This window comes from Etheostoma cragini, chromosome 7 (assembly GCF_013103735.1).
Source record: "Etheostoma cragini isolate CJK2018 chromosome 7, CSU_Ecrag_1.0, whole genome shotgun sequence".
NCBI lineage: Eukaryota > Metazoa > Chordata > Actinopteri > Perciformes > Percidae > Etheostoma > Etheostoma cragini.
The window spans coordinates 2,336,991-2,362,029 of record NC_048413.1 but is presented as its reverse complement, the minus strand read 5'-3'; the positions used below and the strand labels follow the sequence as shown (position 1 = coordinate 2,362,029).

Sequence of the window (25,039 nt, the reverse complement as noted above, 5' to 3'; positions counted from 1 at the left end):
CAATTACACAAGAACTACATAAGTGTTATGTAGCAAAAATGTATGCAAAAAAGTAAAAGTATATGCAAAATCCAATTCAATACTACTATAAACCATAACAAGAGTTATCTCAAGACACATTACAGATAGAGTAGGTCTAGACTACATTATAATTTAAAAAGATCTAACATTTCCGGTAATTCCCCCAAGAGCAAGCAGACAGAAGAGTGAAATATTATTCAATAAGTAGAATCATAATGCCTGCTGGTCAAAGTGGATCAAATGTTTTGATAGTTTATGTAGTGTAGTGCTGGTTAGTTTAAAAATGCATTTTTTTTTAAACTGATTCAATAATTTTGGATGTACAGTACATTATTAATCAGCTAAATAATAATAATACAAGTATTGGATTAAAAATAATTAAATAAGTGAGAGTAGTCAAAGAAAGTATGTGAAAATTGTACTTAAGCACAGTACATGAGTAAATGTAATGTAAATGTACTGTATGTTATGTATAGGATATGTTTTGTATAAATGTAATGTTTCTGGGTCGAGAGCATGACTATAAAGTTGTAAAATTCAACTGTTAAAGGCTATAGAGGCTTTAAATGGCATTTAGGGACCACTGTGTGCTTTTCAGTTATTTAATAGTTTACCATCCTGTGTTAGTCTGACATGTTTATGGTGCTGCCACCCACTGAGGTTTGTTTCAGTCGGCTGGTAAACCACAAGACCAAAATCAACTGAATACATCTATGAGACTTCAGCTTGCTCAACATCTACATCAGCCTACATATAATTGTGCCCGTGTTAGGAAATCTGTACGTAAATTCTCTTTGTCTTGCTCAAACTCCCAATGGAAATTGTTAAGTCAAATGTGAGAAGTTCTTTAATTTGTATATCTTTTTCAAGACGAATAGATAGAGCTTAATATTTGACCTCGTACCACATCAACAAACAGGTGTGGATTAGCTGAAGTAAAAAATCTGTTATATAGACAAGACCTCCGCTCAGGCAGCAGGAGAAAGTTAAGTGTGAGTAAATAAACACTGAGCAGATGATCCTGGAATGGCAAGGATGGATTTGCTCGCTGCCCTGAGTTAAAACAAAACAAAACAGTGACAAATGGACAATGTAGTCCTTCCAGTCTTCTCCAGCCACATTCACTGTGCCTCAGCTGCATCAACAGTCAGACATCAGACCCCTAAACTGTCTGCTGAAAGAACTCGGAGGTCTTCCAAAGGACGCCAACCAAACAGGAATCGGCTGTAGCAAAGGCTGTGTGAAGATTTCAATTAGCAAAAATAAGGAAGTGTCTCCAGAGATTTTACTGCATACAAGTTAATTAAAAAAACCATTACGAGCTGTGAAAGATACACAAACTGATTTTAATATGTTGTGATATCTGATATCATGCAATAATAACACATTAAAAGGTCAACAAATCCCCTCAACTATCAGCAAACTAATTATGCTGCAAGTCTGCTGCATGGTTTATTACATTTACAGTATGAATTTATTGTATATCTCTCTCTTTGTGTGTCTGTGTGTGTGTGTGTGTTGCTCATATTTCCTCTAGTGTCACATGTTTGGCTTTCAGTGAAATATCTCAACAACTATTTCATTTTTTGCCAAATTTGGCCCGGAAATTCCTCTTCCCCAGGGGATTAATCTATATAACTTTGGTGATGCGCTACCTTTTGAGAGAAATGTCTCCACAAGTATTTGATGGGGTTGTCATGAGATGTAGTACCGCATCCAAGTGGGGCTGACCTCGTCGGATGGTCGATTGGTTAGTCTTGTCTGACCAAATCCTCTTTGGTCTCAATGAAAGCTGAAAACCAACAACAAATGGTTCCTACTAAGTAGTTAGCTAGTATTGCCTGTGCATATATTACACCAAGCTCCATTGTAGTCCAAAAACTATTAAAAACACATCAGTGAGCCACACCCTTGCACTGTGTGACATGCAAATAGTCGCCAACAAATACACTATTTACTCCAGTTTGTCAGAAACTACAGTTCCCAGCTGTTTAGGAAATTACATAGACTTTGATTAAATGGAAATTACAAAGTCAGGACCCTGTTTTAACTACCTATATCCTCAATAGTAACAAATGGGCTTGAGGCAACAGAAAGCGACAGACAGGCTGAGAGTATTGACAACCAGGACTAAGTCACTACTGGTCTGAGGCTTTGGGACAGGATTTGGGAGGTCTGTCCCCCCTGACTCTTAGGATGGGTTCAGGTGTTGCAGAGAAAAAATGGCTGGGGTTAGAAGTAAGGTTGTGTTGAGGTAAAGCCAAGGATCACATATTGTCCCTCATGCTTGTTCAGCAAAGCATTTGTAGTATGTAATCTGTACTGTGGTTTCATGGTTTGATTATCAGGCATCCGTTAGCAGCAGATCTGTGTTTCTTAAGGTGCTGGACCTTGTTGATGGACATTGGAAGTAGACACCCATCACCCACCTCCCTTGTCTTGCTGTACTGTTGCATGTGGACTCAGATGTGTGATGTCACAGCAGGGATTTGGGGCTTTGCTTACACCTACAGCTGAAGTTGACAGAGTGCTGTTAGAGGACAAGGCTGATGTGACGTGCATGATAACAGTGCAGCAATAACAGACAATGCCTTCTAATGAGTCTTCTGGTCCTCCTATTGTGGAGCCCTGTCCAGAGAATATCTGCATTCTGATTGGCTGGGCAAGGTTGAAGCTTGTGTGAAAAACAACCTGTTGCTATTATACTTCATGTACACTTTCACAAAGCTAAATAAAGACAAAGGTTAAGGCACAATGTGTTACAGAGCACGGTGGTGGAAAGTAGCTAAGTACTTTTAGTCAAGTACTGTACTCCAGTACACATTTGAGTTACTTGTACTTTAATTGTGTTCTTAATGTTCTTCTCATGCAGTTTCATACCTCATACACTTTAACCCTACTCCATTTCAGAGGTACATTTACTCCACTACAAATATTTGAGAACTTTAGTTACTTTACAAAGTATTTTTTTGCACACATAACACATCACAGCTAAAATTGTTAATTGAAAAACAGAATACGTAGAGGAAACTATTTTGATTACTGTTTCATGGTTACAACATTTAGTTTTTGAGGATTTTCTTGTAGTTGTTTAAATGTATTTTTTAATAATTTTGATGTTCAGACTGTTGGTTGGACAAAACAAAAATTGTGAGGTTGTCACTTTGGGCTATTAGTATCTGTGGTGGCCTTTCTCACTATTTAAAGAATGTTTACCAATTTAAACTGTCAATCTATTCATCAAGAAATAATCAACAGATTTAGTCCATAATGATATTAATCATTAGTTATTAAACAGTAAAAAATGAGCTCCACCTCAAAGAAACACACAACAGTACAATCCTGGTTTCTTTTTAACGCATGAGAAATAATAATGTTATGATATAATATATAATAGTTTGACAGTTGGGGCATTTTTCTGCATTGAGTACTTTAAATCCTTTGAGTACATTACATTGTAGTACATACTTTTACTTAAGTAGCAACTTTTAGTGTTTACAGTGTAGGGTTAGTATTTTTATTTATCGGAATACTTCTTAACCACTGCACAGAGAACAGTGTGGGGGTCAGAGGGCGGATACAGCATTGCAAATCTGATCCAAATTACATGCCTGCAGCAGCTCGCGGTAGTCTGAGGGAATTCCGGATAGGAAGCTGTGAGAAGTCCTCATCGGCTCAGACACCACACGCTCTTTCAAGAGGATTTGGTTGTCGTGCCTCCCCAAGCGGAACAAATGGGTGAGCTGGCTAACCAGAGATCAGATTTTAAATGTGTATTTTAAATGCCTCTACAGGACAGCCTGAGTCAAATTCTTGTAAGGTAGTTTTTATTCTGCCACTGGATCGTTTTATAGACCAGGCAGTGATTAGAAGACATGGGGAAAAAGAGACATATTTTAAAGAGATTTGAAACAACTGGCAGATTAACTGGCCTTTTATTTTCCACCTGGCTACAGTCAAAACTAATAGACCAATTTATTTTTTTAAAGTGTATACGACACTATATGGTACACAAGACCATTCAGCAAAGACAGTAAAACAATTTGGTGGGACGCCAAGAGTAAAAACAATGTCAATGTCGATGCAAACAGTGTAGTGAGTGCTTAGACATGAATGAGCGATCCAAATCTCCAAAATTGACTGTAAGCCCTTATAATTTAAAAAATCTACGTATAATATGTAGTCCACATCATGCACAAAATACTCCAGTGCTTAGAGCCCCTCAAGGGTCCCTCAAAATACCACTCAAAAGGGCAAAACATTTTGGAATGAGTATGACTACTGAACTTTTTGCACATAAAAAAAAAATCATTTTCAATAATAATCCGCATTTTTTTATATTCTTTCCTAATTAGCCATTTTGTTCTTGGTTACAGCAATTAAAAGGAATCTTTTGTAGTGGTGCTGGTTGAGAGAAACTATACTGAGCATCACCAAATCTCATGTAAAAACCTACTAAGTAGTCACCTTAAGTCATCACTGTGCAGTACAACAATATGAGAATTGCCACAAATCATTTGTAATAAAAAAAATGGCCCCAAACACTTCCTCTTCTTAAACCCCCTACCCCCCTTGATCTGTTTAAATCCTCAAAGACAAAGCGTCCAGAACCACCCATGGAAACTGCTCCACGGAGCAACAGGTGCACTATATTTTTTCATTGCGTGTCAAAAAAACCCTTTGAGGATATGGTTACTTCCAGACAGTGAGCGAGCCACAGGAACTCTTCTCACACGCGACGATTCAGAGGAGAAATTTAGGGTCCTTTAGGGCCGGTCGGTAAAAGCTGCCCTCGGGTCTCCCTTCATTTCCTCGATGGCCACAAAGGGAGACCATCAAGCAGCTCGGAGCTCGCATTGTGAAGGCTCTGACGTCGGAAAAGGCCTCGTCTCTATGCAATGCCCCGTCATGTGTATTTTTCTTACATTAGTCTGCAAACCGACAGTTCCTTCCTCCAAAACAGGGGGGCAAGGGAACTAACTTGATTTAATAATCCCGGGCCCTGTCTCAAGTTTGATACCAACAACAAACATGTACTTTAAGATTATTAATCACAGCAGAACAAACCATTGTCATCATTGTTTTACATGTTTAAGGAAGGCAAAAGGCTGCAACCTATGTTATTTACTGTAAGTGGAACATGTGTAGTCTTAAAGCATCAGGGGCTATGAAGAGTAAGCCATCAATCAGCTTCTTTTTACAATAAATTGTACAGTGATTTAATCTGATAGTACTTAAAGGTTTAGATAGGGTTCTTATGTGAACTGACCTGGACGACAGCAGCGAGACTGGAATATGACATGAGGGATCCAGAAAGACTGATGACGGGAGGAAGACGCAGACTCGGCAAAACTCGTCAACATCTTGCATTTTGACACAAGACGTCAGCCCGATGTTCTTCTAACACCTGCAAACCATCTGCTCTATAGGCTCCTCTCTATTACTCACATGTGCTGTCTGAAGCATCACAATCAAAGTTGACTGGGCATAAGATTTTATAAAGTTTTTACATTTGGTCCTACTTAATTATCAGGCTTGTTTTAGTCATTAATATAACGAACATTTCCTCCTCACATTCGGGTGTAGACACAAAGCACCATTTTTTTTTTTTTTTTTTTAAATTACCACTAGTGCCACAAAAAAGACTGACTACAGGCACATTTTGATGTAATTTCAGACTTAAATAACTTGAATGTGTGACAACATTTAAATCTTTTCCCAGGGCTCAGTAGAATGAGCTCAAAAGGTGCACTTGATGGAAAACCACTGGTGGATTCAATAAAGCTTTTTTTACATAGAACACATTTTGACATGTCACTGCAGGAAAAGCATGTCTAAGTAAGAATATAATGATGGCTGAATTCCATTAAGCTGCTTCAGTTTCAGGGTCCTTTCAGGTATTGCACATGCTGGCTCACTGCCACAGTGTACTGGGACCGAATACCTCAATATCGATTTTGCGGCGATATTCTAAGGTTGACTATTGGTGCTCTGACAAAATATCTAAACACTTTTAGATTTTAGATAAATAGACAACAGTAATGTAGACATAATGTGGGTAAAGGCAAATAATAAAACAGCTAGAACAGTCTGGTAAGTTCAGAAAAGTACATCACTTTACTGTAATGCAGCCTTTAAAACCAGGAAAAGACACCGCTTATGTCATATCACGATATTCAAAAACTAAGACAATATCTAGTCTCATATCACGATATTATATCGGTATATTGCACAGCCCTACTAGAATGTAACAGACGTGATTAATGATTTTCCTACTATGACAGGTCAAAACATCCGCCGTGAAAAGATCCTAAACATTTCAATTTCAATTTTATTCATAGTATCAATTCATAACAAGCGTTATCTCAAGACACTTTACAGACAGAGTAGTTCTAGAACACACTCCATTTCTAACCATCTTTGCTATGTAGTGTCACTTAGCCCCCTACTAATAATCAACATTCTACATTTGCTGAACAAAAAGAAAGGGCAAGAGGGCGCTGCAATGTACAAGAAAATAACTTATATTATTTAAATGAGTTTTCACGTGCAAGAAGTTTTAAACGACAGACTTGATAATAATGTTTAACAAAAAACACAACTTTACACATAAATATGCACCCTTTAAATGACATTTCTGTGGTTTCAAATGACAAACGTCATGTGTTTGACTAAAGAGTTACATTTCCCCCTGCTGGTATACTCTTTGCTGTGCAGTCCCCAGCTGCAACAGAAAAACGGCGGCTGTGTGTGTGAGCCAAGTCTCTGAAAAGTGCTGCTCCGGCATCACCGCAGATCAGGCGTCGAAGCTTCCCAGGTAAGTGCCGAGGTCTGAGACGTTTGATCTGATGAGCTTGGCCGGGAGGGTCGACATGTTCCACCTCTGGTACGCGGCGAACCTGTGACAGCCTCCAAAAGAGTAGAAGTAATCCCCCCCCTCTCTGCCTTTGATCCAGAGCACATCGATGGGAGGAACAACACGGATGTCTGCCGTCTCCTAGAAGGAAGGACAAACTGATCATTAATTCATACCACAAGTGTGCAGCAGATATTATGCAAGTATTGCAAAGAAAAGCCATGATACAAACAGCACCTGTTTACTGGTTCCACTTATTATTCCCCTTATTTAGTATTCCTTCATCATTCTCATATCTCACTTATTATTTGTTATTTAGTCATCATTCTCATTCCCTAATCCAGAGATGTTTCTAATGTTCATGCTGTTCATATCGTAATATAATAACATAATACTATTTATCCCAGTATCTTTGGCGCTATGCTCCACATTTAAATCCTTTTTATTGCACTCTTCATTGCAGCCATACCTCTATATTGTTTCTGTTTAGAGTATGTTTATATTAGTGTGTATATATTAGTGTGTATATATTGTTTGGTTGTTTTGTATGTGTGAGCAACAATATTCCAAAGTAAAATTCCTCGTATGTGTCATCATACCTGGCAAATAAAGCTGATTCTGATTGTGATTTTACAAAATTATATGATACACTATGCTGTAATGATGAAGAGGGAAACTACAGTATAAGTAAGCTAAATGTTTCTACAGACATGCTCCTGTAGGAATATTGGAAGAACATTATAGGCAATGGTTGAGGTAGTACTCAGATACAGAAAAAATACAGAATTATTATGAAAAAAATTGTACTTTAAGCTTCAAAAGTAAAAGTACTCATTATACAGAATGGTCCTTTTCAGGGTCTGGTTGATTATTAGATTATTATAACAAAGTTCTTGTTAGTAGTGGTGGAGCAAATTTGAAGTACTTTGAATAATATTGGGAAGTTGAATGTATATAAATACATCCAGGGTCAAGACTGAACCCCAAACTACCAACCAACCAAACATTACAAAATCTTTAATCATTTTAATGTTCATATATATTTTCTGTACATTTTATTTCCTCACATTACAGCCTGGTGCTTTGTATTTAATTATGGTGGAAAATACAAAATATAATGTATTCATAAATAATTGTATTTCATTCATTCATTCATTTATTCATTTTGATTGCAAGCTGTCAAATTGAGTCTAAAAACTTTGGAATCAACCCTAAAAATAGCTAGATAGAGTACTTTATTAATTTAGTTCAGCAGCTTAGAGTGTTAATACAAGATAAAACAGCAACAAACTATACTATAATTTTATTATAAGCAATAATAAGTTATAACAATAACTTAAATAAAAAATATGTTTGAAAAAGGTTTTTTACGATCTCTCTCTCTCTCTCTCTCTCTCTCTCTCTCTCTCTATTATATATATTTATATATATATATATATATATATATATATATATATATATATATATACATATACATATGTGGAAATTAGCTATTGCAAGTGGTGTTAACATAAGTTTTTGCATTTATGGATCAGATCAGTTAAGAAGGCTATAAAATGTGTTTGAAAACCTTGAATGTAAAATCATCTTATGAGTGTCAATATAAAATATCTAAATTGCCATAAATGTTGGGGGGGGGGGGCGTTAATAGAAGAGGAATGAGATTAAATTCAACTAGCACAAATATTCCCAAGAAGCTGTATAAATATGATTTTACAATGGGGAGTTAATCCCCAGCAGTGTTGCAGGCCAGGCATTTTATTGGATCTTAATGTCACCTTAAAGTGCACACAACACGTTGTTACCTTTATTGTTTTCATCAATCCTTGAACTTTCAGCTCATCCAGCACCGGAGGAATCGGTCTGATGATGACCCGCATCGGGACATTATGGACCTCGTCGAGGCTGTCCGAGTGAATCGAGCTGTTGTTTTTAACGTCCGCCGCGCCACAGAGTGGACATTACCGACAGGTTTCTACAGGTTAAAACCGATAGTTTCACTCGTGTTGTTTTAGTGCTGTGCCATAACCGAAACATTTATCTACAGACAGTAGACTGCGGCCTATTTAGTGTCGCTTCTTGGATGATACGTTTGTTGCCTTTATGTGGCGTCGGAATAATCGGAATCATTTCTAACCAACTCGAAACAACAACTCGGAATCGTCACGTATATCACAATCATATTTAGTCCACATTCCATTTGTAATACAGTATTAACCGTTAGTTGTTGCCCAAGTGAATGGGCTTAAATTCGTTATATATTACAATTTTAGTTTGTTGTTTTAGGAAATGTATTGGTCCAGAAACAAGTCTGGGAATAAATCATCAATATAAAGCTTCAAACTACACATAGTATATAAATACTGGAAACAGTTATAATGCGTTATTCAAACGCTCTGAGCAATACAAAAAAACACATCTTTGTTGTCCGTCTATATTTTGCCCCACATTTGTCTATGACAAGGCCATGGACGCACCAAAGTCTGAAGAACGACTTCTCAACTGGGTTGGGGGAGCATCCAAGAAGCACGTGAATGCAGCACTTGATAACGTAACGCCTAGTAACTTTAACACAAAGTTTTCATTAGTACTCCGCGCTGTCACTCAAAAATGTTAGTCCCGACCATGGTTACAACGCCCTCTCTGGTCAGTTGATAGTTATTACTAGATTGCATTTGCCAAACTAAGGGCCAAATTGCTTGTTATATCTAAAGTAGTTTGTTACGTTCGCAATTAGCATAAATGTTGTTGGACAGCCCTTTATTGTCAAAACAAGAGATAGTATGATAATACCTATCACTTATTTTTAGCTAGCTAGCTAGCTAGCCCAGCCAACGTTACTCAAATAAGTGCGGTTAGCTAACATTAGCAGAAGTCTGTTTTTTTGCCACTTGGGGACAGCAGAAACAAGCTTTGAGGTATTATGGTGAACTTGTTTGCACATTCAGAAGTTACGGAAGCAACATTATCATTAATTCGGAATCTTGCTTTTGTCCACGTGAAGAATGTGAGTTTTTTATAGCTCTTTTACCAACTCTTGGATGAAATATCTCTCTCTTTAGCTGCTAAATGCTCCACCAGCTAGTTGCTAACTGTCTTTTTGCTCTATGGTGCAATTTAAAAGTGGAATTTAAAAGTTATTTCGAGGGTTGGGCACCTAAATAATTATCTGAAACTCACTACAAATCCACGTGAAGTTGTTTACCTCATTGTAAGGCAACCTTGGCTATTTTGAAAGGCTCCCTTAAATAAAATGTATTATTAGGGGAGCCGCTGCTCATTAATATAGTAATATTCTGTAGGTTCATCACTACGAGGAACCCCATTTACATTGTTTTCATTGCCATTTTTATTTTTTCCTTCATGTCTTTTATTTCCCACAATAATAGTAGTTAACTCAAACTTTACTTAGAGCAACTATGTGTTATTTATCTCCTGTAATCAGTGATGCAAAGTCCCAAATTACATTTAAAGTTAATAGTACAGTACTGGAAAAGACTTGACCTTTATCTGTTGTTGACAATGGCTTTGCTCCCCTTTATGGTTTGGGATCTCACAAGCCGCAATGCTGTTTTGTGTCAAAATAATAATAGAACTCGCTATATTTGTAATGTCTTTTTCTCTGTCCTGATCTTATTGTAACCCAATGTAAAGAGGTATTACTGTGGAATCCCTTTCTTTTGTCACAAACTGGGCTTTCACTTTTTGTGAAGGTGATAACATAGAAAACAATCTATTCCTTTTGTTTGGAGTTAGCTGTTGTAGTATTTCATGGCATGTACATGTAGTACTAAATACAAACTGTTTCCTTTTTTTATATAATTACTTTTTAGTTTATGGCCAAACTGTTTCACATTCAAATTCACTCCAGCAATTAGTCATGCAGTTGAAAAGAGTCGCTGCAAGCCCAGAATCCTTTGGTGACAATAGTTTTTAATGAGGTCAGGGTTTTGTATTGTCGACTGTTGCATGATATAGGCTTCCTCCATCAAAGTGCACTACTTGGTGATATTCTATTTTTACAGAGATTTCAAAGAGACAGCCAGGTTGCTGTGGTTACAAAAAGGACGTCTCGGCCCGCAGCTTTGCACAGGTAAGTGGAAAGCTTCAAAGATCTGTGGCAGTGGAGCGGAAACAGAACTATTGTTGTTTTCTCCAACCCACAGCTACAGCGTCTTCTAATGAGACAATTAAAAAGGATTTCTTGGACAGTAGAGGCAGGCTATTATATTGAATTATTACAAATACTTTGAACTACCATGGCAGCGCCTTTTGTGTTTATTAATTGGTCACACGGGGATCAGTTACAACATGAAAAAGGTCTATATATAGTACTATATTTACTCATTAACAGTGGTATCAGTACATTATTTGTCATTGTGAAATAAGATTTAACAAAATGCACCCTGTAATTTAGGTGCTGCAGCAAGTGTAATCAACTTTTTTGCCTTTAAGTGAAGTCATAATTTTGCAGTAAAAGTAACAATCTGTTTGTAATTTCCCCAAAACAGCTTAGCTTTGTAATCCACCTTACATTTTCAACTTTTCTGTCTTAAATGGTATCTTAGTTGACACCAGTATAGCATAAAACAACAGAAAAACTCCAATTAGTCTGTAACATGCTGACATGGATCGTGCAGCTGGCTGACTTGGTACTTCTGTGTGAATGACTACAGTATAGTATGTTGACATATCCCCCGTGGGCATTCACGACTCTATACAATGTCAATTTCAACTCGCTTTTTTGCTGTCAATCTGAAACCACTTCATCATGCACCAAAGGCAACCAGCGTCACATGAAGAGAAGCGAGCCTGCCAGTCTAAGCATATAGACATGTAAATCATCTCCAGTGCTGAGGTGTGTTTGGAGTCCCACTACACTCTGCATGACCCTCTGCTGTCACAGCAGGACTGTATTCTAGTTGCTAACATATCTCAATTACTTAGATTGAGTTAGTCACACAGGTACAGCGGCAGGTCATGGAAGAACAGTTCCCACATAATGATTTGCTGTTAATATTAGATTTCAGTCTCTGTGGGATTGTCACACTTAGAGCAGCTGGAGAAAATTACCTGCCAGCTTTCCGACAGGGAAGTGAGCTATATTTATTTATACCTTCCCCTTTAACACGTTGACATGCTTTTCAAGTGATAATTAATCTGACTGCGATTTTCAGTCTTCAAACCATAGCTTTGTAATAGATGAATGTGTCTGAAATCATGACATGGTTTAGCAACAGTGGTTGTTGCTCTGTTGGCAGCTGAATGTGTGGTTGATTTGTTCACTGATGATGTTCATGCTGATTTGTTCACTGATAACTGGTGGGTCTTGCTGCCTAAACCTATGAAATTATTTTCTGCACTCCCTCCTTTTAGTACATCTGCCCAGAATGGGGTTTCTGTTTAATGATCTCGCCTGCCTTGAAATAAATTTGCTCACCCAGAGATAACTGGTGCTTTGGTGTGAGGTTATTTAGATGTGGATTAAGCTATAGGCTGTCTTTCCATTTGCTCTTCAGTTCATTAACTCACCCTAAAAACAGAGGCAGAATACATGTTTTTCTCAGCTTAAAGAACACCATAGAAAGCAACAAAAGCATTGTTAAAATGTTTATCTTTAGAACAGATGATAAATACAGTGTCACATCTGTAAGTCTTTTGCTCAACTTGTTTCTGCATGTATTGTATATGAAGAGAAAAAGGGAGCTATTTAAGGAGTGCCCGCCTTGACTTTTGCTTGAGTGCTGATGACAAGTTGGATATCTTAGATGCATAAAAATGCGATTTTGACATGACTTCAAAAACAGAAGCATACGGATGAGGTGGACCCTCTGCCAACAGAGAGACGAGGAAACAGATGGGTTTTACACAAACAGCACAAACATCAAGAACACTGAGTTAAAGAGCTTGGCAGTCTCACTTGATGAAACAGTGAGGAATGGAGGCGCTTTTAATGAGCATCTCTCCTGTGATGCAGAATGTGAAAAGACAAACTGTTAGCTCTTAAAGGGCCAGTTACAGTTGGTTGGCCCTGACTGGTTGAACCGAATGGTTTTACTTCCCTCTTGTTGAGTGACTTTGGTCAGTAAACATGCAGATTGGTTATAATATGGAGAAAATAAACGGACCTATGGCAGAATACCTCCTTCAGTTGAATATTCAGTTGAACCGATGGCACCGCCACTGACCAAATAAACAAAGCTTGTTGTTGGATTGTTAATGCTGACAGTTGGTGATCAGCCAACAGATGGCGCCAGATGTATGGCGAGGGTCGGAGCAAAGGCCTGCACCACATCCAGGAGGGCTGAATCAGATAATTATAGTTTTTCTAATTACAAAGATGACATGTTGTTTGCTTCGGTACGTCACCTGTGAGCAACCGGGAGACACCAACAGAGAAAACAATAGTGAATTTGAAACAGTGAAACACATTAAGAATATATTTTTCACCCCATAGTTTTATTGGACTGCTCAAGACTGCTCAATGTGACATCTTCAGATGTCTAGTTTGTCTGACCAACATCCAAATTAAATCATATTCAATTATATTCAAGGCAAAAACTATATAAAAGTGGTAAATACACAAAGAACCAGTAAATATTTGGGATCGTTGCTTAAGTAAACATCTCAAATAATAAATGGATTATCGGAAATATTGATTCTATAACTAATTGTTTCAGGTCTAATGATATTTCTCTGTGCAGGGTAGCAGATCAGATTTCAGTTCAAATAACTTAACTAACCACTTGGGGCAATTTAAAAGCATGGGGAGTAGTTCTAAGTAGAAAAATATAATAAATACACACAATGCCATATACCATAATGAATATACTTGAAGCGTAATATATTAAAAGCAACAAAAAATGTTGTATGAATCCTAACAAATATTTCTGTAATTGAGGGTTCATGTATCATTAAAAAACATTTTCTTGATTGATTGATTGATTGATCGATCTACAAGAAAATGGTATTTACAGATTTCAGAAGCTGGAATCAGAGAGTTATTCTTGCTTAACAAACAATTATCTCATTATGAAAATTGTGGCTGATTAGTAATCACCATCATTATAATAATTGACTTATTGGTTCAGCTTTAAAATTACATAATGCTTGCTGAGTCAAGTGAGAGCAACTGAAAGAGACCAGTTAATTCCACTGATGAATTTGAAATGGTCAAAAACACCCATTGCATATATTAATATCTACTGTCATATTAGCAGTAGATACAATTTGTCTGTGCAGGGTGGCAGTTCATAATTTGACTAAATACAGTTTTCCTTTAAATAGTCTGACAATCTGAGGTTTCTTTCTCCAGTTTGTGTTTAGTAGCTGTATATCTGCTGCTAGGCTCTGTGCGGGAACCTAGTGGTAACCTTCTCACCCCGTCAGAAGGCAGTTCTATCAGACGAAGATGATGCTGTTCGCAGATCTCTCATCTTTCAAGGCAGAGTGTAGCGCTCTCAATTTTGCCGGTTATTTTCAATCACTTACTGTTTATTGTGTGTGTGTGTGTGTGTGTGTGTGTGTAGTGCTGTAGAGTGTCGCAGGGGTATGTATGAAAGGCCACGTTGGTCTCCTTTCCTGTCTTACAGTCCGGATCACTCATAGCTTCTGTTGTTACACACACAGCTCACCCTCGGGTGATGTAATTGGATTGCATGGATCCCCATTTTACAGTCCATTGGCATGTCATGACATCAGTTATTTACTTTCATCATCAAATCTGATAAGGGACAACATCTGCCAGGGTGAAGTTTGAGTGAGTACCGCACATGAATGTGGATGTGATCTGCAGCACTGTGAGCCGTTTGCTAGGGGTGTAGCGACACATCGATCTGGATCGAAATACCGATTTAATCATCAATGATACAATATTATCGATACATTTCGTCATCTTTGAGATGGGCCTTTATTTTGAAATTACAACTTTAGGTTTATTCTTTTTTATTAAAAATAGTGGTTTGTTTTTGATTTAAATGTCTGGAAGAGCTCAGTAACGAAATTGTTGAACCAAATTTTAGTTGCTTTTGTAAATATAGATAAATAGTGTTAAATGGACTTACGTATTGTCTTGTATCAGTGTGATTTGAATCGTCTCAAAATCGTATTGAAGCAGACTTTGTGATATCAGTAAATATTGTATCCTTCTCCTTAGAACCAATATAATATCAACTGGTGATAAAACTTGTGATTTACACCCGTACTGTTTGCTGCATGCACAAGAATCAGCACTTGGTTGTAAACCCGTCATTTTGACTCTTAGAAAATGCAACCTGCGAATACAGATATGACAGTTTATTTAGTGTATCTTCAGTGACATAACTAGCATGGAAGCATGTAACGGCAACAATGGCAATCACTGCTTTCCCACACTGAGAGGTGAGTGTGCAGCAAAGTGTCTTGTTTCTGAGTCCCTGCTCTGCTCTGCTCTGCTCTGCCTGCTGTCTCATTATACTGCTGCTGTGCTGCTGGAGGACACTGAAGGACACAAGCGATTGAATTCAAGTGTTGTTATATTCCCTGGAAACCAATCAAGAAAAGCCCCAGAATAATAATCCCTGTCCGCTGTCATGATTCATTTCTATTTTGTTCCATATTTTTCTCTGGCTTTTTGAGTCACTCAGAAAGAGTAGTCCCAGCATAAAATCAATGTTCCATTAAAATTGTATGACCAGGAAGGGCTTAATAGCGGTGGAACAGCTGCTTCTGCTTTTGATAACGCCAGCGTCTCAGGAACTCTTATTCAAAGCTGTATTGCTGTTGTCGGGCCCCCTGACCGTTCATGTTCTCAGCTGCTGTGGAAAAATAGAGGATATTGGCATTTTTGTGCCTCATAGTGGTGAAAGTAAAAGACAGTAGAGCTCATAAAAGTCATCAAACATTGACAGTGGAGGCTGCAGCGCATGGCACATTATAGTCGTAACTATAATTACTCACTGTGCTAATGTTAACTAAGGGCTATTTCAAACAGATCTAAGAATTTCCATACCATTTTTATCAGTGTCAGAAAAAGGTCTAAGAAAGATAGAACAGTAAATGAACCCGTTGGCCTGTCAGTGAACACCTGCAAGTTGTCTGTGTCTGCCTGTTTTCTCAAAACAGGAAAAAAAAGCCTTTTTCTCCTTTTAATAAAATCAGTTGACAATTTTAAAAGAGACAAGAGTGAGCTTGTAGGTTCCTTGTGCTATTGTTTTTATTAACGTTATCATTGCTATTGTTGTCATCATTATTAATTGTAGCAGAACAAGAAAAATCAAAACACCCCTCAGCAATCATGGCTTAAGTTTCTTCGTACTCAGCTGGAACAGAGAGATAGAGAGAGAGAGAGAGAGAGAGAGAGAGAGAGAAAGAAAGTGGGAAATCTTAATCAGTTTTTTTTCTTTGAGGACCATATGGAAGGTTTCAAGCAGCCAACCATATGTTGAAGGCTTTTGTCATGGAAATCATACTTTTTGGCACTTTTTCATTGCGCAGCCAAGCCGGGCACATAAATAAAAGAAAGAAAGAACAGAAAAATCATACAGAACATGATCAAATCTTTGAGAATACACAGAGTTTGAAGTTGTTTTGTCTGTAACTTACAACAGATAGCTTTTTAATCAAGACACTCCCTGATTCACATGGCCACCCAGACTGCAATTGGTACCTGTATTTGTCTTCTTTTTAATAAAAAAAAAAAGACAACATGAATAGAAAAAGAGCAATTAAATGTCTACATGCATTGTCATATTATTGCTGTGATATATTTACAAATTTATTTACAAAAAGTATCAAAGAGGAACAATGTTTCCCTACATCTAAATTCAGAATCCAATTGTGCCTCCCTTTCTCTCAATTAATATTTTCTCTGAGGACGATCTGTAAGGCTGCCAGTTTTAGAAATAAGCTTACAGTACATTTCCAATTGATGTTTTCAATGGTCTCAATGCTTTTATCTGCCTCATTAAAAAAAAAAACTGTCCCCACGTTTTGGAGTAAAACATTAAACATATTAAAAAAAAATCTATAGGAAGTAGTGAATTCTGCATTAGTCCAATAATACGGCGACGTGCCAAACTGTGTGTTCTGCAAGTTAATCAGGAGACAGGTGGTTTGGATGCTCTCATGCAGTGATTCAGCTGGAGCACTTTGACGACCATTGACAGGATGATGGGGAAAAAGGGAGGAGACGGCGGACAAATGGAGCCGAAACTCCTCTTTCCTCTCTTTTCTCCTCAGTTTTGTGTTTTGTTTTGTTTTAAGGACGAGCTCAGTGTTGCTGCAATGGTGTCATCCATTTGGAATATGCAAATAGCTGACAGTGCATTTGCCTGCTGGTGCTTGACCTTCCCTTTGGAGGTCTCTCACCGACTCAATTACGCTCCCTATCTGCAGTCTGTCTGCAAACACCTGTTATCCTCCCACACTCTGCCACCCTCCGCCAATCCCACTTCAACACATCTCATCCTTGGTGCGTCTGTTTAGAGGCGGTTGGGATAGGATGAGGACGGCTGGTAGGGGAGGGGAGCGACAAGAGGCATGGACAAATGACGGGGGAGTTAGAAGTGCATTACAGCGCGTCGTTTCATTACATCAATCTTTTTAAAAAAACTCTCTCTACCAAGACAGCTCACGTCAAGATAATTTCCATCAGTGCTGGTTAGGATGTGTATATACCTCCATCCATTCTGTCTTTTGACACCTCAGGGATTTGCTTACTTGCTGTTTTTAACCGCACAGAATAATTTGCGAGCAGTAGTGAGCGTTTACTTAACTGTATTTCAATGCTTTATTATGTCAGTGACCTAAATTTATTAGAATAATTGTAACCTTCTGGCATTTCAGTCAAATCACACCTGCCTTTCAGCTGCTGTTTTACCTGGTTTCTTTTTAAAACAAGAGACAAGTTAAAATAATAATACTGTTCTAGAATAGCAGCCTTTTCCAGTCAAATTAACACCTGTAGCAGTTTTGGACACGCTGCATGTAGGATTGAGTGTTGCTCATTGTCACTGCATCACTATCATTATTGCTTTTGCACCTTTGAAATCTTGGTGTAACTAGATTACACCTAGACTTATTATATAACCGTTAGTGTTAGATTATCACAGCGATGTGTACATGCACATCACCGTCGGGCCAGTTCTGGGACTTCTTTATCGCCTGAGATTTAAAGACAAAAAGTCCCAAACATCTCCAGTCACGAGGAGTCGGGTGGACTATTGGAAAACAGCAAGATGGAGAATATTTTAGTGTTTTTGTTTTCATCGTTTCTTTTTATTGCCCTAAATCGACTGAAAACAGGACAGCTGTGATTGTTATACATGTCAGTTGCTGTGTCAGTAAAGTTATTGCCACGAAAACAATTCTGCATTCATTTGTTTGAAGTCTCCTAACACTGGTACTGTACATTGTTCCTCTTTAAAAAACTAAGTCCAATGGACTCTCTACAGTTTTCATGCATATAAACATTTTCTTTGAAGATCAGCAGCATCTTACAAGGTCAATGGATGTTCATTTTTTAAATTATAAACAAGAAATAAATACATGGTCATTAACAAATAAGCAAGTTTTCAATAAATACACAAATGAAGGTGAATAAATTAATAAATAGATAAATAGGTAGATAAATAAAGTATTTACATGATAAATAGATGGTATGCATCTAAACCGTGGGCGGAGCCTCAAGCGACATATAAAACAGACAAACAGAAAAATTTGACTGTCACTTTGTAACTGAGGGTGTGTTAGTCCATACCTTCACTCTGAGGTAACACTGGCGAGGGGGAGCACCTCAAACACTGGGTGAAGATTGCTCTTTAAGACTGGACGATTCACCATAAAGGCAGCAGAGTTTATGCAAGCCACCGTGGTGGAGGAAGAACAACGAGAGTTTTCATTGCTATAGACAAGTCAACTGCACATGGCACTTATAACAATAGATCATTTGGTCTGGCTCCCAGTGTTTTTTGTCCAAGTCTGTACATCAGGGTGAGACTATGAATTTGATGTGTGATAACCTGTTCAACAGACCTGTTTTAAAATCACTGCTCTTGCAGAATTGAATTGAATGACCTATGGCCTATGATCGTGTATAGCTTATTTAATTTTTCTTTTGAATACCCACAGTTACAAAGATGCTTCAGATCAACAAGGGATAATAAGCACAAAAAAATAAATTTAGAAAAATCAAATAGAAAAATAAAATCCGTTAAATTGAAACATTGGTGTGGAAAAAAGGGGTTTTGTCTTTTTACCTTTTTAAAATGATCTCCCTTTTTTGCAAATACTGTCATAGTTCACATTTTCATAAAAAGTTCATGTTGGCAGTTGCAAAAGAATTAAATTCTTAGCAAATAAAAAGCAGCATAAAAATACAAGAGGTCATTTTGTCTCTAAAAAACAAAAGAACACTGTTAGTCCTTTTTTATGTTTTTTTCATTTTCTCATTGCTATTTGCTATAAAATATCAGGAATCTAAATATTATTACTATTGATATCAATATCATTATAGTCATTGATAAAAATTCACATGCCAGGCCTCATATATAATTGTGTGTGTGTGTGTGTGTGTGTGTGTGTGTGTGCTTGTGTGTGTGTGTGTGTGTTTGTGTTTCTGTGTGTCTCTCTGTGTCTCTGTGTATGTGCACACGTGCGTACATTTGTGTGTGTGTGTGTGTGTATTTGCATACATGTCCGTGTTAGAGTAAGTGTGTTTACATGTGCCCGCGTCCGTGCGAGCACATGCTGCTTAATTGTGTACAACTATCATCTACAGTCTCTATTTGGGGGAAGGTTGTTTGATTGTATGTTTCTGTGGACGATTAGCTACTGTGCAGGGGAAAAAATCCAGCATCTTTTGAAATTGTCTTTGCCATAATCATTAGAGTTTCTTCACGTAATCTCAGTGAAAATATTGCTTTCTAAAAAAAGGGAAGAAAAAAGGCATGGAGGGCAGAGTGAACAGGGTTATTGGTTGTGAACCTACAACAGGGGTTCAAATTTTAGCTTCTTCCTCGTGGTTAGTTTTCTGATTCAGAGTCGTCTTCGTCCGCAGAGCCCTTGAAGCAAGCTGACTCATAGTGCTTGTTCAGGTAGGACTTGAGAGCGAAGGTCTTATTGCAGCGCTTGCATCTGTAGTGCTTGAAGGCAGAGTGTGTTTGCATGTGGGCGCGGAGGTTTGAACGGTCAGCAAAGGCTTTGCCACAGTGTGCGCAGGCAAAGGGCTTCTCCCCCGTGTGTGAGCGCATGTGGCCTTGAAGGAGCCACGGCCGACTGAACGCCTTGCTGCACACGTCGCACTTGTGCTTGAGGTCGTGGGTGAGGATGTGCATGGCCAACGCTGGCATGGACACGTACACTTTGTTACACGTGGGACACTTGCGGGCCATCTTGCTGTCGAGGCTTCGGTGCGTCTGCTTGTGTCTGCTGAGGTTGGAGGAGGTGGCGTATGTCTTGCCGCACTCGTTGCAGGAGTGGCGTGCCGTGCCAACTCCCCTCTCCTGAGCCCCACCGTTGGCACTGCTGCTTCTCGAGCCCCCTCCACGACTCTCGGTGTCTCCCTTTCGCCTTGAGCGCCCGTCAGAGATGAAGAAGGCATCCATGGTGTAACCCTCGGCCAGGGCCTCCGACTCACCACTGTAGAAGCCGCTGGCTGTCATGCCAGACTGCGGGCTGTCGGGGTGCTTCAGGTCGGGGTCACAGTACTCCTCTCCGCTGCTCACCTGGGTGTAGAGGGGATCTGACACCGGCGAAGCCAGCTTCAGCTCCATCTTCTTCTCCCCCTGGTACACAGATGGCGTGATGTAATCCTGGATGTAGCCTGAGAGAGACACATGCAAACACAGTTGGCCAGGGGTTGTGATGGATAAGGACACAGTGACATGCTGGTGATTACATGATTATCATGTAGGATGATTGCTTTTCCTAAAATGGTGAAAGAGTGAGCGGCAGCACAGAGCAAATTGCATTTTTTCCTGAACTCAGATTGTATGCACAATAGTGCAGTGATGCGGGGAAACATGACGCACGCAGCTGCATTTAGGAAGGGTGCAATCTTAGTGAGATGAGCACTAGATAATAGCTCATCAAAGAAGTCTCCCGTCTAGGAAGATGTCTCAAATAAATTAGTCTTATTGGTAAGACCTTTTCTACCTTCAATGAATGTTCATGTTTCAACTCTAAACCTTAAGAAATACCTTATTTCTCCAGAATTTTTATTTTGGCAAGGGGTTGCATCTCTAATTTGAAAGTACTTTCTAAAGGGATTACTGCATTTTGTGGTTTTGGACCAGGTGAACGTGTTACTTCCTGCTGCTTAGGATGTCATGCTACAGTACTTCTTCAAGCACATTTAAGCATGATGCAGCAAAGCACAAAGCACCACGAGGGATGTAAAATGTCCCCAAATGTACAGAGCATGATTTTAGAGAGAAATATTTTTGTTGGCATCATTCATGTCTTTCCTTTCCCACTGAAGCAGCCCAGTGCCAGTGGAGCTAAAAGGCTTGCTGGCAGCTAAATGCATCCAAACAGAACTCAATACAGTCATGTGCTGTGACTCTTTGGAGCTGAATTAATACTAAACGTGTTTTACCTACAGGGCTGATATTCAATTGGTTGAACATATGAGTTCAAACATAAAATGTGTTGAATTGCCTTTCCTGAGAGAAATAGTGCATGACTGCAGAACAAAAGCCATTCCTAAGCACTGTGTGCAGCAAGCAGTGGAAATTAGCTATTGACTGCTTTTTAATGAAATTCAAAGTTTTGAACTGATCAATAGGCTATCATATGTAAAATAGTGCAGCTGTGGAGAAGATAGAAATAGTGCAAGGGACAGATCAAGTATCTGCGACACACAGTAATAGTTTATTGAGCACAGTGTTCTTGAGGCCTGATAATGTGAGACACGTTGTTTGGGAAGAGGGGTCACCTGTTCTGCAGCAGCCAGAACACTGAAGTGCCGGCAAGAAACAGGCCATTAAGAAATGAGTTGAAGTGCTCTCTTACTACAGCATCTCCATTCCCAAGGGTTTCTGTTCACACACCCACTCTGTCAAAGACATGACCATGGCACCCGGGGACAGGGAAACACCAGGCCTGTGCACACATTATTATACTGCACTGCATGGGTTCACTGTTTTCAACTACGCAGATGGTGTTTGTCCGAGGGAGAGCGAGCAACACTTTTTTTTTTTTCCAAAAATAATATATAAAAAAAAAAAGAAGAAACATTATCTTTATCTGCACAAATGCTGCAGCTCCAACAATATCCACCTGTTTTACAGTCACACCATAGACTGTTTGAATATAGCTGAAGGGCCTTTGCACTACGTACAACAACATGGCACTTTTTTTAGCAAAACCTACAGTGTCAATGTAAGCAGGGTTGTTGACTATATTTCAATTACCCAAGGTCAGTCATGGAGCTCATCATTTAAGGACCCGCGCTGTATCAGCCCTTACAGCTCATAGGCTCGTTTCTCTAATGCAAAGTAAGCATGTAATTAATGGACCCTCTCAGCAACCCCTCTTTGTTGTTCGACAGACACTCAAGTCAAATGTCTCCACAATGGGGGGAAAGAAAATCTCCTGGCACGGCAGAAGTGCTGATGTTAGGTATTTCAGCCACGCTGTGAATTCTTTTCTTTTCCTTCTCTCTCTTTTTAGGACTCGGCACAAAAAGATTCTTTTGTTCAAATTAAATGCCTTTTGTCGACGCCAGTGTAGTGCATTAACGCACTTTTCTTCTTTTTGACATTATGCTTATTTTTCGTGGTGTTGAACAATAGATTCAGGAACAATAGAGAGTGACAATAAATACATACACAGGGATAATTTAATAAGAATATAAACTGGTGCTGCAGGAAATCTAAAAAGCATTCATCACAAGCTACTAAACATGCCTGGTAAATTAATAGAAAATGCACGTTTTTATTTCTTGCCATAATTCCTTAGACTTTCCCCGGTTAGTTATTTCCAATTTAGCAAACCATTATACTTTACAAACCAGTCCAGACGTTTTTAATTCCTCTAATCCTGATCCACCTAAAATTCACTGAACCTCATTGTTGACACGGTTGAATAACAGGTGGGCATCATCACAACATTAAGCTGGGGACTGTGAAGCCTCTCTCTCTGGATAAATACCCTGACAAATCATAACAAAGACACACATATGGCCCTTTAAAACGTGGCCACAAAATGGAAGCGGCGAGCTAATAGCAGAGCGTGAAAGTGAAGGTCGCCTCTTGGCTCTGAGTGGAGCTGACTGTGGCCGGTCTGTGTGTTGACCACAGTGCAGCTATGTGCCTTTCTTCATGTTTACTGTACAACCTCTGTCACGTGATCAGCCTCGTTGCTGCCCTAAGCATTTTTGTCTCATTTTTCTCCTTCCCTTTGCAATCCCTTCAGCCCAGCTCCCCACCTCCCTCCTGGCTGTACTGTACAGTGTGTTGATGTCTCTTGTGGCGGCGATAGGCCTGCATGGCTGAAACTCTAACCCCTGCCAGTTTTCAAATGCCCGGAAGGAAGAGAAAGATGTAGTGGAGCGATGGGGGTGGGGAGACTGTGCATTCTCCATTTGGATGGGAAGAGGGGGGCAAAGGAGGATCGGACTGTGATGGGAACTCAAGGACAATAACAGCTAAGGACAAATGTATCATCCGAAAGTCATCTCTCCTATTAATGATTTTTTTAGTCCACATGAAGACCAGATATAGTCAACCTAAGTGTGTTCAGCCACCACAGGGTTGGTGCAGTCATACAAATACGTAACTGGAGCTTCTCCTGATTATACACACGTTCTGTTCCCTATTTACATAAGCTAATCCGTGGCTGTGACCTGAATTGTGTCTGTCCTTCACTGGAGTCAAAAAACAAAAGTCTGGGAGCAGGGGGATGGGGGGTGGGGTACCACTAAAGAGGATTATTTAGGATATTGATTCAATAATCAGCTGACTGCATGTAACATTCATTTACACACTACAAGTATGTTCTTGGCTGAGGGGAAAAAAACAAAATCTCACACCAACACAAAAAACAAAAGAAGATGCCATCTGTGTAAAGTGTGGAAATGTCAGACATGCTGAAAGCAGCACCGGAGCTGTCTACGGGCAGGAGTGCTAGCACATCTTTAACTGGAGCGGGGCAGACTGGAGGCATGTTAACTCACCATTCTCGCTGAGACGAACCCCAAGGCTGGTCACCGAGTCTGTGATGGAGCGTGCAAAAGTGAACGAGTCGTCCAGGTGGTGATGATGATTGGAAGTGGCCGAAGAGAAATCATCAAGCTTGATCTTCTTCACCAAAAATGAGCGGGGCATGTTTCAATGGATAAAAACACAGAGCTAAGAAAAACGCATGAGAAAAAATGAAAGACCCTCTGAGGAAGCACACGAGCTGAGCTGGCTTGCCGGTAATCCTTGCGTTTAATGTGAAGACAACTGCCAAAAACATAAGATAAGAAAGAAAATGGAAACCAGTGGATAACAAGGCTGACGGCAATGCTGTGTGATACTCTCTGGCTCCCCCAACTTCCCCCGGAAAAATAAAAAAATAAAAAATAAAAGCGATCCTGTTCAGCACTGGATAGCTCCTGTGATGCAGCAGGCTTAAGGGACCAGTGAGGAAGAGAAGAGATGGAGACAGACAGAGAGAGGAGGGAGAGAGACTGTCAGACTAGCTGAGATCAGCAATCACGCCAGCCTTTATATGGGGCACAGGCAGTGGAAGATCAGGTGGTGCTGCGAAATGGAGCTGCTTAGCTTTAATCCATCAAATGTCCCCGGGGACACACATCAAATTACTACTGAACCGTCTGTGCATTCGCACACAGACAGAGGAGAAAGAACACAGCCAGACCCCCACTGCCCCCACTGCCGCTCCCCCTTCTACTCCCCTCCCTCTTTCACCCCGCTTATGCTCCGTGCTCGGAGGAGGAGTAAAGGAGGAGGGCAGACAATGGAGATGTGCATGAGAGCACACTCAGTGTCCTGTCCCCCATTGTTTTCAGATGAAGTGGCACAGTTTATGTTTGCCTTGTACAGGCGCTGCCTCCCTCATGTCCTCTCTGTTTCCTCAAACAGCCTCAAACGTTTCTGTCCCTTCGACACACTGCGCTGGACTTGCATGCTGAGAGCACACGAACAGTACAGCAGAGGTTATCCGAGCGGCCGGGAG

The 25,039-nt window shown here is 39.5% G+C and overlaps 2 protein-coding genes across 2 annotated transcripts; both read right to left on the bottom strand.

The window, feature by feature from the left end:
- Positions 1–6,593: 6,593 nt before the first annotated feature.
- srxn1 (sulfiredoxin 1 homolog (S. cerevisiae)) lies at positions 6,594–8,957 on the bottom strand. The gene is given in 4 exon segments (XM_034877851.1): positions 6,594–6,831; positions 6,833–7,018; positions 8,683–8,830; positions 8,832–8,957. Coding segments are annotated over 4 exon segments (441 nt in total). The 5' UTR covers positions 8,915–8,957; the 3' UTR covers positions 6,594–6,807.
- A 7,095-nt stretch (positions 8,958–16,052) lies between these two features.
- On the bottom strand, positions 16,053–24,703 carry scrt2 (scratch family zinc finger 2). The gene is made up of 2 exons (XM_034877354.1): positions 24,033–24,703; positions 16,053–20,678 (listed from the first exon to the last, which is right to left on the bottom strand). The coding sequence occupies exons 1-2, from the start codon at positions 24,181–24,183 to the stop codon at positions 19,879–19,881; spliced, it is 951 nt and encodes a 316-aa protein (XP_034733245.1). The 5' UTR covers positions 24,184–24,703; the 3' UTR covers positions 16,053–19,878.
- Between the last annotated feature and the right edge of the window lie 336 nt (positions 24,704–25,039).